At 45.6% G+C, this 14,197-nt stretch overlaps 1 protein-coding gene across 2 annotated transcripts in view; it reads right to left on the bottom strand.

The window, feature by feature from the left end:
• VPS8 (VPS8 subunit of CORVET complex) overlaps window positions 1–14,197 on the bottom strand; it is a 388,855-nt gene that overhangs the window by 209,556 nt on the left and 165,102 nt on the right. For both annotated transcript variants that reach the window (XM_073633432.1, XM_073633433.1), the window contains exon 28: window positions 7,808–7,879. In XM_073633432.1, the coding sequence (XP_073489533.1) occupies window positions 7,808–7,879 (72 nt within the window). The remainder of the gene's footprint in view (window positions 1–7,807; window positions 7,880–14,197) is intronic.

Raw genomic sequence — 14,197 nt, 5'->3', positions numbered from 1 at the left:
GGTCAATTGGACTCAAAAGACCACTGATAACTTAACCATTAATGAACGGCGAGCACTTAATGACCTCCAGAAGAGAAAGAATATCGGTATTAAAAAGAGCGACAAAGGAGGTAACGTAGTACTGTTGAATCAACAACAATATGAGAAAGAGGTAAAACGCTTATTGAGTGACAAATCTACCTACAGGAAACTTGACAGTAACCCTTTCCCTCACCTAGTTAAGGAATTAAACAAAAAGCTGGTAGAGGCTAAAGATGAAGATCTGCTGACACAACGCGAGTTTGAACATCTTTATGTCCAGGAGTTCAATGTACCTACCTTCTACATTATTCCCAAAATTCATAAGGACTTACAGAACCCGCCAGGTAGGCCGATAGTATCGGCCTGCCAGGGCCCCCTGGAGAGAGTGGGTAGGTACTTGGACTCCCTTCTGAAAGACATGGTCACGAACCTAAAGTCCTATGTACAGGATACTCGACATGTCTTGGCTAGGATTTCCAAGCTTGATGATTTAAAACACTTAGGCGATGTATTACTTGTCGGGATCGATGTCGAGTCCCTGTACACCTCGATCCCTCATAGATGGGGAATCAACGCGGTTAAGACCTTCCTGGAATACTGGTATCCGGAATCAGGATCACAAAATTAATTCTTAGTTGAAATACTGGAATTTGCATTACTAAACAACTACTTCCAGTTCTTAACCACCTACTACCAGCAAACTCGGGGCACCTCTATGGGGGTGGCATGGGCCCCGGCCTATGCCTGCCTCCATTTAGGGCTCTGGGAAGAGGAAGACATCTACCCCTCATCCATTTACCGCAGCCACGTACACGCCTGGCTGCGGTACATCGACGATGTCCTGATGATCTGGACAGGCACTATAGATGACCTGCATGAATTCATGAAACAGCTGAATACAAATCAACGCAATATACGGTTGACGTACAATTTCGACCGGGCAAGCTTGCCCTTCCTTGATCTACTTGTCACCTTACAAAATGGCCGTCTCTTTACATGTACGTTTCGTAAAGAAACGTCTGCAAACACCCTTCTATGTGCCAGCAGCCACCACCCCCACTGGCTAAAGAATGGTATTCCAGTGGGGCAATTCTTACGAATTAAAAAGAACTGTACCAAAGCGAGTAACTATAGACGAGAATCCCTTGAACTCTATGCGAGGTTCCACGAACGCGGTTACTCGCATAGACAAATTAGGAAAGCAAGACAAAAAGCAGCAACTAGGGACCGGGAGAGCCTACTTGCGTTACACCCATCTGGTCCCACTATCCTTAACTCCCAGGAGATATGTGACCAAACCAGGATAATTACAACATTTGGCCCCCAGTGGAACGAGGTTCGCTCCATCCTGGAGAAACACTGGGGGGTTCTCACTAACTCCCCTGGATTGTTAAATATAGTCAGCACTTCACCCAAATTGGTGGCCCGACATGCCAGGAATTTGAGTGACATGCTTGTCAAATCAGAATTCACTAAACACTCTGGCTCTACTTGGCTAGCTGATTATCCATGTGCCACTGGAATGTTCCCCTGTAACAGATGTCAGATTTTCCCATTCGTACATAGAACAGCTACCTTTTCAGATACTCTAGGTAATGAACATTATGAAATACGAGATCTAATTAACTGCTCTACATCCCGGGTTATCTACATGATAACTTGTTCATGCCCCAAAATTTATTTGGGGAAAACAAAGAGAACCCTTAAGGTACGAATTGGGGAGCACTTACGTGAAATCAACGATAAAGAGAAAATTCCAGAGAAACCATTAGCCAAACACTTCGCACTACATCATGGCAGAAGTGACATAGCAATGCAAGTAAAAGGCATATACATGCTGAAGCTATCTAGCAGACAAGAGGACTTCGATCGAGTGCTCCTACAAAAAGAGAAGTGGTGGGTGTACAGTCTAAAGTCCCTTGTACCTCTAGGCCTAAACACTGAATTGAACTTACAGGCCTTTCTAGGGACCTAGACAACGAAACAGCATACCCAGTATGTGATAGTATCCATTAATAATATCCACTTGATTGATCTATGTAACTACAGTTCTAAGTGTCAAAACCTGAATTGTATAAATGACTCCAGTTTGAACAATAATGACACTATGTTTCTAAACGTCTCTTTCACTGTCCTGTCATTAGTCCCTCTCCCCTTCGACCTCATGTCTCCTCCCCTTTCCCCTTCCTCCCAGGTATATACTACTATGCACTACAATTTTCTATACCCCAAACACATTATGCAATATGATCGGAAAATACTTTGCAGACTGAAAGGCTTTGCTGCTAGCCTATTGTTTCTTTTCTGGCCATGCACGAGATGTTAGCTTATAAATGAGTGAATTCTTTATTGTAATCACTCTACAGACAGAGACACTACTCTCCGCCAAACTACACTCCTGATTGGACACGACTATACCAACACACCATAATAAAAAGGTGTGTGGCCGGTCCACCAATCAAACGTCCAAGATGAAGCTACGCTACTAAGCCCCAGTGAAACGCCTTGACGTCATCAACGGCGCTGCCACGCTCCATGGTGCTAGGGGAGCTGAACAGCCGTGAGGAACAAAACGAAAGCCATAGTGCATGCCCAAATGGATTCCAGCCATCCAGCTGATCGGGAACACTGAGGGTGAACCCACACCACAAGAGGTCCGGGAACATACGGTGATCGCCATTGTCAGTTGTGAGAATCCTGCCGCTTTTCTAGCCCCCTGGATCATGCTACCAATTACTAATGAGAGACATCGGACCAGCCCTCCACAATACCCACGGGTGGTAATGTATGAACACTCCTAGTGGTCGTCCATTGATGTTTCTACATATCTGCATCTTGAAGCACAGTGCATTAAGCTTTGCCACCCTGCACTATAACACTGGAATACTATATACAGTGCTTCACTGCTTCTAGTGACTACAATAGGAGGCTGACACTACATACCAGGAGCTGTGACCCTAATTTACTTTAATTTATCCTCCCTGTTCCCCCAGCCGTATGATGCTCAGCAGCTTACCAGACCAAATTACCAATATTTTAATATCCAATGAATGGTTGTAATCCTACATTGTGATTGCCTTGATTAAATGGAACACTATAGCTGCTGACCAACATACCTGTTACATCACCTTTTGCTATGGTTATTATCATTAGCCATAATGTGTTTTTCTTTTTTTGACTACCTCAATATGTTTTGCTAATTTTAATCAATAAACTGCCAATTTTGATATATTTACACTCTGATCAAGTTTGTTGCTGGAGTAACAGCTTTCCACTCGATATTCTCTATACCGAGTATGCCTTCCCCCTTCCCCCATCCCCCCGTCCTTTTCGGTTTTCAGCATCGTTTTTTGGTTACAGCAACAACACCACACTAGGTGTTTGGTCAGTTATTGATAATCCACTTGACTGACCAATTATTTATATAGAACTTGCCTTCTGTCCCTCTCCCCCATCCCCTATATCTTAACACGGTCCTTTAACACCCTGGCTTCAATAGCCAGGGTGTCAAATTTAGAGACTGTAAATTGGGGTGGAATATAGAACCCTGAGACAATAGATCGGGGCGACGTGGAAGCGCCCATGGCCCGTCTATTGTCAGTCTCACAATCTCCGGGAACCAGGGCCTTCTGGGCCAGGCTGGTGCCACCAGAATGACTGGAACCTCCTCTCTCTGAATCAACAAATGTGGAAGGAGAGGGATGGGAGGGAAAGCATAAACCAGGGAATACTGGCTTCATGGAACTATCAGAGCATCAGCTCCAATTTCCAGAGGATCTCTTGGTCGAGACACAAACTGCTGTAGCTTGTTGTTGAACTTGAATGCCAGTAGGTCGACCTCTGGTCATCCCCAACGTTGGCAAATTTCCTGGAACACCTCCAGGTGTAGGGAGCACTGCCCCGGGCAGATCTGCTGGCAGCTGAGATAATCTGCCTTCCAGTTCTCTACTCCCAGTATATGGACTGCCGATATAATTGGCACATGTTCCGCTGCCCAGGCTAGTATGTAGTTCCCCTCCTTCAGAGCTGAACGACTCCTGCTACCGCCTTGTTGGTTTATATGGGCCACTGCCATGGCATTGTCGGACTGAACCCTGATTGGGCAGTCCTGAAACTTCACCTTCCAGGACCTTAGGGCCAGACGTACTGCCCGTAATTCTAGGATGTTGATGGGCAGGGTCTGCTCTGTCCCTGACTATTTCCCCTAAGCTGTGAGCCCGTCTAGGGTCCCTCTGCAGCCTGAGAGACTGGCATCTGTAGTCAATACTCTCCAAGTTACCTGGAGAAAGGATTTTCCCTTTCGCAGGTTCTGATCCTGCAATCAGCAGTTTAGGCTTAAGCATGCCTGAGGAGATAAGCACATTGGATAATCCAGGGCTTTTCTTCCTCTGTTCCAAGCCAACAAGATGTCCTGTTGTAAAGGCCTGGAATGGAACTGGGCATAGGGCACTGACTCGAAGGAGGATACCATCCTCCCTAGAAGACTCATACAGAGCCGAATGGAGGATTGTCTTGTGCCCCTTATCTGAAGCACCTGATCCTTCAGGGCACAGATCCTTACGGGTGGCAAGAATACTCTTGCTTGGACTGTGTTTAGGATCAGACCTAAATACTTTAGACTTTGAGCTGGTCTCAAGGCTGGCTTTTCGGTATTTATGATCCAGCCTAAGCTTTTCAAATACCTCACTGTGTATATTATGCTCTGTTCTAGAGCATGTACTGAGTGATCTCTGAGCAGGAGGTTGTCCAGACACCCGAGCACCAGAATCCCTTGGGCCCTTAAAAGACAGAGCACTGGTGCTAGGACCTTTGTGAACACCCGGGAGCTGTAGCAAGCCTGAAGGGTAGAGCCACAAACTGAAAATGACATTCCCCTACTGCAAAACGTAGGAACTTCTGATGAGGCTGAAAGATAGGTACATGTAAATACGCGTCCTTTATATCGATGGAGGCTAGAAAGTTTCCCCTCTGGAGTGAGGTTACTACTGAGCGGACAGACTCCATTCGAAAGGACTGTATCAATATTATACCTGTTCAGGGACCTTAGATCCAAAATGGGCCTTGTGTCCCTGTTTGGTTTCTGAACCGTAAACAGGTTTGAGTAAAGCTCTGTGCCCCTTTCGAATACAGGAACCTCTACAATCACTCCTTGATGCATTAGATAATGTAGTGCCTGAAGCAATAAGTTTATTTTTTGGAGGATCCGAGGGAACGCTGGATCTTAGAAACCTCTGAAGGGGAACCCCCCCGCAACTCCAGCTTGTAACCCGCGAGATATAGATGAGGTGACCCACTCGTCCTGAATTGTTGTTTCCAAATGTCCGCAAAGTGCAGCAGCCTTCCCCCTACCCAAATGGAGTGGGGGCGTCCCCTCAAAAGGAGGGCTTGGTGCTGGGTTTAGAACAAGTTTGGACCCAGGGCCTTTTCTGGCCCTGGCCTTGTGACTTGCCCCTGGTCCTAGCGACCTGTTGGCGGCGGAACCGCCCTGACATGGAGACATTTGAGGAAGCAGTCCCTGGGTTTTTAAATGAGGGATGTTTGGTGCTTTTCTTCACCGGAAGTAGAGAACTCTTCCCTCTGGAAATCTTTTAGAAATCTTTTGGATATGATTGACCTAGTGCTCACTGAATAAACGTTCCCCGTGAAACGGAAAACCTGCCAATAACTTTTTACAAGGAAGCTCGGCTGACCAGTTCTTAAGCCATAAAGGTCTGCGCATATGTACAGACAAGAGAGCCAGACGAGAAACCTGCTGTATTGAATCCTTTAAAGCATCAACAGCAAAACACAGCGGTCGAGGAATAGCTGTCTTACTTTCAGGCAGATCATCCTCCTGGTTAGCCCTATCAGGCCTTTTGACCTGATCCTTTACGGACTGGCAAATACCAATTGCTGCAACAGCTGGCTGAATAGCTGAACTGGCCAAAGAAAAGGAAGCCTTTAATAATAACTCCAATTAACACTAATACCCCCTTCCTGCCCAAGCCAATTTTCAGCTCTTTCGCACTTTGAATGACAATTGTGCGGTTGTGCTACACTGCTACACTGTACCCAAACAAATTTCTTATAATTTTCTTCACAAAAATAGAGCTTTCTTTTGGTGGTATTTAATCACTGCTGGGTTTTTTATTTTTTACAAAAAAAAAAAAAAAAAAGACCTACAATTTTTTGTTTACTTTTTTCTGTCAGTAATTTTTGTAACAAAGTAATTTTTCGCCTTCACTGATGTGCGCTGATGAAGCGGCACCGATGGGCATTGATAGGCTGAACTGGTGGGCATTGATGAGGTGGCATTTATGGGTACTGATGAGGAGGCACTAATATGCCGCACTTATGGGCACTGATAGGTGGCATTGATATGTGGCACTGATGAGCACTGAAAAGGGGCACTGACGAGCACTGAAAAGGGGCACTGACGGGCACTGTTAGGTGGCACTAGTGGGCACGGATAGGCGGTACAGATGGGCACTGATAGGCATTGATGGACAGCAGTGATGGGCATTGATGAGCATCACTGATTCTCAGCACTGACTGGCATGGCTAATGGGTACTGATTGGTGTCACTTGTGGGCACTGTTTGCTGGCATTGGTGGGCACTGTATTGTGACTCTGTATTTCTTTATTGATCATCAGTGCCCTGATTACATTCCCAGATGTCCCCCTGTGAGGAGATGCCACTGATTGGCTCTCCTCGTCACACACTCTGTCGGTGTGAGGCGAGGAGAGCCGATTACTGGCATCTCCGTGTTTACATGTGACCGGCTGTGATTGGACACAGCCGATCACATGGTTAAAGAGCCGCGGACGCGCAAGAGCGGCCGATCTGGGATGCCGTCATATGACGGCGTCCCAGAACAAGAGCCGCACCGCCCCGCCGTCATTTGACGGTGGGTCGGCGGCAACCAGTTAAGGAAGAGACTGCTGCATCTACGGCTCTTGTCACGTGACCTGGGTAAGGAAAAATAAACCACTGCAAGTGTCTGTTCAGAGCCTGCTCTGTGTCCCATAGCTACCTTCTGGAAGCACCACATGCTTGGCCTACACAGCTTAAAATAAGCTGGGTGTGCGCCGGAGCATTCTGTGCGTATGTGTGCACGCAAGCACGCATGTTCGCAGTCCCTGTGAATGGGCATCACCTGGGAGGTGCTTCTTCATAAACTCATCCCTGACATCACCTCTAACGAACTTAAATGAATAATCTATATTTTTCTTACTTCCCACCAGACCATAGCCAGAGCTTGGAGACAGCCTTCCCTGAGCCTATTGGCAGCGTCACAGAGATATAAGCACACCAGTGTGCTGATTTTACTTTTACTCACCAGTCACAGGGAGTGGGAGATAAAACCTGAATATGCTGCCTAACTGCTCAAGAGAAAGCTCTTCTGCCATGCTAGACAGAGCTGTGTAAATCTCAGAACTTGATGGACAGATATACACATTCTTTGGCAGGTAAAGCAGCTCAGTTTTATATACTATATCTGTGTATTTAGCAGTTTGCCTTGAGTGCAGCTTGAAGTTTGCACTTTTAAAAACAGATCAGCAATGGCAGCTCCCATATTTCCATCAACACAAGTTCTGTTAAAAGGTAAAATTGTAAAAAGAAAAGAAGCAAAAACACAAGATTGTATGGCTAACTGTATGATATTTATACTATAAAACTGATGATAGATACAGCAACCATTATGCAGCTACACAGAACATTTATGTTGTTTACATTAGTAAACTATGTTTTGCAATCCTACAGTTAAAACAAAAACCTTTGGGGGTTACAATTTCCAAATTTTACCTTTAACAGAATATCAACGATTCGCTGCTGGTGTTCCACTGCTTGCTTGTCATTAGTAAAATCTTCGAATGTCTAAAATGAAATAAATAGATTTTCATTGTATATATAGTGTATGTTGGTAAAAGACAAATTGTTTATATGCATATAAATAACACTTTTTTACCAAAATCTACCCAAAATCATAACCAATACAAAACTGATATTTTAGTTAAAGGAGAAGCCTGGTGGGTTGAGTAAGTCTCTGTCTTCCTATGTGTCCAAGATATTCTTTTCCTGGGACAAGGACTAATGTGAATGATCTCATGCAGCCCTGTAAAACACTTCAGAACATGTTGGTGCCATACAAATTAATTTAATACCAAAAAAGTATGATTTTTTAAAAAGAGCCCCAATGATTCTAAATTACATTTGTGTAGCTTTGTCACCTACCCTATTGGATTATAGGATGATAGTAACAATGGGCAAGAAAACAATAGTCTAATCTATCCAAAGACATGTAATGGAGGTTTTATGTGTGGCAAGATCTTCTACCAAACAGGAACTGAAATTGCCTGAGCATGCATGTTTATGACTTTGGAGGAGCTTGGCCTGAAAGAAAAACATCCTTTATTTTAGGAAAAAATAAGCAAGTATCAAAAGTAGCTGATCATCAATGCCTCAGAGATTAGTCAGGTGAGCACATCTGTCAAGGTCTCTAGTACCCGCAGACTGAGATCATTGCCTGATCTGTCACAAATCAACTAGATTGGGCAACAATTGTCTAAGGTCTACAGGTACCTTAATATATATGTAATTTCCAGAGGCCTTATCATCTGATGCCTTCAAACAACTTAATTATTATTCCCTGTTCTGTTCCAAGATTATTAGCTTGGAGGGAACTGAATAAACCTCATTTAATTTTATTCGAGCCTCCTGAGGACTATGCTTCAGAAAAAGAGACTTCAGAGGGGAGAGAGACGCTTGGATTAAACGTCCTCCCTTTGAACTAAAGCCGAGTCGTGGTGTTGATAATAAGCAAGCGTTCCCCTAGCAGATGAAAGCTAAGCATTCGGGGGCTGAGGAGGGGAGAGGTACATATACTTCTTGACTGCATCATGACAAGGAGGCTGCACAAACTGTTCACATATTAAAAAAGGAAAGAGAAAGAGGACACGATAGTGACAAATTTATATAATACACACACACACACACACACACACACAGTTACACAGTTGTGCTCATAAGTTTACATACCCTGGTAGAATTTACGATCACTTGGCCATTTTTCAGAGAATATGAATGATAACACACATACTTTTCTTTCACTCGTAGTTAGTGTTTGGCTGAAGCTATTTATTATCAATCAACTGTGTTTACTCTTTTTAAATCATAATCACAACAGAAACTAGCCAAATGACCCTGATCAAAAGTTTACATACCCCCATTCTTAATACCGTGTATTGCCCCATTTAACATCAATGACAGCTTGAAGTCTTTTGTAGTATTTGTGGATGAGGCTCTTTATCTTCTCAGATGGTAAAGATGCCCATTCCTCTTGGCAAAAAGCCTCCCGTTCCTATAAATTCTTGGGCTGTCTTACATTTGAAATCTCCCCAGAGTGGCTCAATGATATTGAGGTCAGGAGACTGAGATGGCCACTCCAGAACCTTCACTTCATTCTGCTGTAGCCAATGACAGGTAGACTTGGACTTGTGTTTTGGATCGTTGGCATGCTGGAATGTCCAAGTACGTCCCATGCTGTCAGGGTGCTGGCCGTAGGACGGGTAATTCTGCCAGTGTCCATCATGGTGGCGCCAGGCGAATCTCTGTGCGCATGCGCGCACGTAGGTGCACAGCGACGGGCACACACAGGTGTGCAACAGCGGGAGCTTGCACGCACATCACAGTAATCATTGGCGCCCTTTTGCCTATTTAAGCCTTCTGCTGGTACACGCTGGTTGCTGGATTATCATCAGCTTCCTGTGTTCCTTGTGCCTGTCGTTATACCTGTTTCCTGTTACCATTTGGCTTGCCTGACTACTCCTGTGTTCCGCCTGCATTGACCCCGGCTTGTACCTGACTATTCTTCTGCTCCGCACCTGTACCTTGATCGTCCTCCTGTGTTTGACCCCCGGCTCGGCTACCTTCTCTGTTCCTGATTATCCTGCTGTACCTTATACTGGACTGATTCCTGTGTTGCATGACCATTGGCCTGGCTCTGACTCCGCTCCTGGTTGCTCCACGGCTCCATCTCCGGAATCTCTCCTTGCACGGTTGCCCTTTAACCTTACCAGCGCACCCCAGCAGCTCCCTGCAATCAGCTACTCAGCAACAACACCTTGGCAACCCGTGCACCTTTGGGCACCGTATTCCCTGTCTCACTCTCAGGGTTACGCTGCACTTAGCCTCAAGGGGCGCCCCCTCTGCAATCCGGCCTCACATCCGGGACTCTGACAGTATAACTGAGGCCAGCGGAGGTGCGTCCCCAATAGAGACTTTGTGCCAACAGGCTACTACCCTTACACGAGTAGTCCAAAGTCTTCAGGAAGGATACCTCCAATTAGAAGGGAAACTCCAACATCTTATGCTATCATCTGCCTTTTTGGATCATGGTCCTTCCTCCTCCAATCTCCCTGCTACGGCCACTTCAGTACGGACTTTGCCCCCAGAACCACGGGTACCTACCCCTGAACGTTTCTCCGGAGATCGGCAGAAATTCAGATCTCTCAAAAATGCCTGCCTGTTATATCTGGCTCTGCAACCCCAGACCTTTTCCACTGAAACTGTCAAGGTTGGCTTCCTCATCTCCCTGCTGACCAATGAATCCCAGGCCTGGGCCCACAGTTTATGGGAACAGAAGGACCCAGCCACTAGTTCAGCGGAAACGTTCTTTACAGCTATGTCGCAACTTTATGAAGACCCCCAACGCACAGCCACCGCTGAGGCCACTCTGCATTCTCTTCAGCAGAAACAGCGCCCGGTGGAAGACTATACTGTGGACTTCCGCCGGTGGTCTGCAGATACAGACTGGAATGAGGCTGCGTTGAAATATCAGTTTCGCCTGAGGCTTTCTGAATCTCTCAAGGACGAGTTGGCCAGGATCGGCATCCCAACTACACTCGAGGGGCTCATTCAACTATCCATCCAGTTGGATAGACGCCTTCGGGAGTGCCAAGCTGAACGTTCTCAGGCTCCCAAGATGCTGGTACCAGAGGTCGGCGCTATGCCCGTGAGTTTGGTGCGACCCACACTGACTCCTGAGGAGAAACAGCGTAGACATCGAGCCAATCTCTGTCTCTATTGTGGCCAAAAAGGACACTTCCTGAGCAACTGCCCCATTAGGCCCAGCAAGTTACCCAAGAACTCTCCAGTGTACTTGCAGATGTCCGGAACCTCCTCTTCCCACCTTACCCTTGTCATCACGCTGCAGTTGGCTAACAAGGGGGTTCAGCTTCAGGCCATAGTCGACTCCGGGGCATGCAGCTGTTTCTTGGACTTAGCAGTAAAGCTTGGCCTGCCTCTGCTCCCCAAGAAACGTAGATTGGAAGTTCTCCTGGCTGATGGCACCCTGCCTAGTTCCGGTCCTGTGACACAAGAGACTGTTCCTCTTTTTGTTACTACTCCTGATGGTCATCAGGAATTTATACGTTTCGACATCCTAAGCTCACCTATGTTCCCTGTCATCATGGGTACCCCGTGGCTCCAAGCCCACAACCCCCAGATCAACTGGTTTAAGAAAGAAATTTCATTTACTTCACCTTATTGCCTGCAGCACTGTCTTGTCCCTGAATCCAGCCAGTTGCCTGTCAGTTCAACCTGCACCTGTCAATAACCAGAATATTCCACCGGCCTACCAGAGTTTTCAGACGTCTTTGACAAGAAAAAGGCTGATGTTCTGCCACCACACCGGTCATACCATTGTCCAATTGAATTACTCCCAGGAGCCGAAATTCCATTCGGTCACATTTTTCCCCTCTCGGAGATAGAACTGGGGACATTGAGACAATACATTGATGAAAACCTGGAGAAAGGCTTCATCCGCTCCTCCTCCTCTCCTGCTGGAGCCGGAATCTTTTTTGTCGAAAAAAAGGACAGATCCCTAAGACCATGTGTGGATTACAGGGAGCTTAATAAAATCACTATAAAAAAATGCTACCCTTTCCCTCTAGTTCCGGAACTTTTCCAGAGACTCCGTACTGCCTGAATATTTACTAAGCTTGACCTTCGGGGAGCTTACAATCTGGTCCGCATCCGAGAGGGTGACGAATGGAAAACAGCATTTAGAACTCGCTTTGGACATTTCGAATACCTAGTGATGCCATTTGGATTGTGCAACGCCCCGGCCACGTTCCAGCATTTCATAAATGATATCTTCCGAGAATTTCTAGATTATTTCGTCATCATCTACCTGGATGATATCCTACTGCTCAATTTTGACTTTATCAACAATTGTTATTTTTCTGCCTCGATTCCTTGGTAGCCTCACCTGTGTTTACCCTTGCTTCACCTTTACCAGTTCTATTATGACATCATATCTCTAATCCTGTGGTTAGGCTTTAATTTTCAATTTTAATGTTCAACTTTCCTCCCAATTATAAGCCAAGCTTTATCCTGGGTTGACGGCCTTGGCTGGCCGGTGGGCCGTCCGACCTTTGCCTACCCGGGAGCTGCGATGGGCACTGTCGGCCTCTTTGGCCCGGTTGGCATTAGTTCCGGACGACTTGCCGTACCTGGCCATTCACCGTCCACCCATGCCTGCTGTGAGTACTATTATTTTTGGGGGATTACTTGCCCTCATGTACCCACTTCAATTTTTGACCCATGATATTATTTTCTTTAAATTACAGAAACATGACATGTCTTCTCCTGATGAGTGGTCCTGAACCACGAAACGCGTCGAGCTACCAGTTCCCTTTCATTGTTCCTATCCATGCTATACAGGCTATTACCCTTTAACAGGATTTTGAGGCCAGTTATCAGGCAGGCATTACCTTGATTTAACTATCCATGCATTCTGACACCTGGTGATACCTTGTTTTTATTTAGTAATATTGTTAATACCTATGTTATTACTCATGTTACCTGTTATATCCTTGATAACTATGCTAATGATCTTTACGTTGATCTTTGGTTATCATTGCTAACATTTTACCAAGTGTTAATTTGATATTGTTTGATACCATTGTCTGTATGAATATGCAATTAAATTTATTGATCCACCGTTATGTGTTGGCTTGCAAACCATTGGCTTCATTTAAAGCCCCACTCCCTCTTCCCTCACTCGCTCGCTCTTGCTTGCGGGTTTTTTATATATTGTAGTCATAGGGATGGAAATGTGCGACCTTACCCGGCGCAATTTCAATTAAAGTCCCAATTCCCTTTCCCCCTTTGTTGTTCCTGGATGATATCCTGATATTTTTAACTACCCTGGAGCTCCATCGTACACGTGTAAAGACAGTTCTGCACACACTAGGGAAGCACAAACTTTATGTAAAAGCAGAAAAGTGTGATTTCGAAAAGGAGTCAATACAATTCCTGGAGTTAATTATCTCCACTGGTGGTGTTGCTATGGATCCACAAAAGGTGCAGGCAATCATGGACTGGCCAACTCCATCAGATAAAAAGGGAGTACAAAGATTTGTGGGGTTCGCAAACTTTTATAGGAGGTTTATAAAGAACTTTTCCTCCATTATCTCACCAATCACCCAAGTTACCCGTTTGCATACTCGGTTCCTGTGGTCTCCGGAAGCCCAATCAGCTTTTGATAAGTTCAAATCTTTCTTTACCTCCGCACCCATCCTGCAACATACTGACCCGGTCCTACAGTACATCTTAGAGGTTGACGCCCCTGAAGTTGCCACAGGGGCAGTCTTATCCCAACCTCAGGGTCCTAAGTCATTACTTCATCCTGTGGCCTTCTCCTCGCGGAAGATGAGTCCGTCTGAAAGAAATTATGACGTGGGTGATTGAGAGCTCTTGGCTATTAAAACTGCCCTGGAGGAATGGCGGTACCTCCTTGAAGGTGCTCAGTATCCCATCATGATATTCACGGATCACAGAAACCTGGAGTATCTTCGCACGGCTAAACGCTTAAGACCCCGACAAGCTGGATGGGCCTTGTTTATTGCCAGATTTATTTTTCACATCTTCTGCCGTCCGGGGTCCAAGAATGTGAAGGCCGATGCCTTGTCTCGGATGTTTCCTGACACCCCCGAAGAAATCACTCCCAGCACTATATTGTCTCCACAGAATTTCCTCATGATTCAAACCGACCTGAGTTCCTCACTGAAACAAGCTTCTTCACAATGTTCTGAACCAGAGGCACTGTCTTTAAGAAACCAGGAAGGGTTTCTTTGGTATCAAAACAAAATTTTTGTTCCTCAGCAAGGCAGAGCCCAGGTCCTAAAGACT

Source organism: Aquarana catesbeiana, linkage group LG06 (genome assembly GCF_042186555.1).
Source record: "Aquarana catesbeiana isolate 2022-GZ linkage group LG06, ASM4218655v1, whole genome shotgun sequence".
Taxonomy (NCBI): Eukaryota; Metazoa; Chordata; class Amphibia; order Anura; family Ranidae; genus Aquarana; species Aquarana catesbeiana.
Note: the sequence above shows the minus strand (reverse complement) of the source record. Positions and strands in the feature narration are given on the sequence as shown.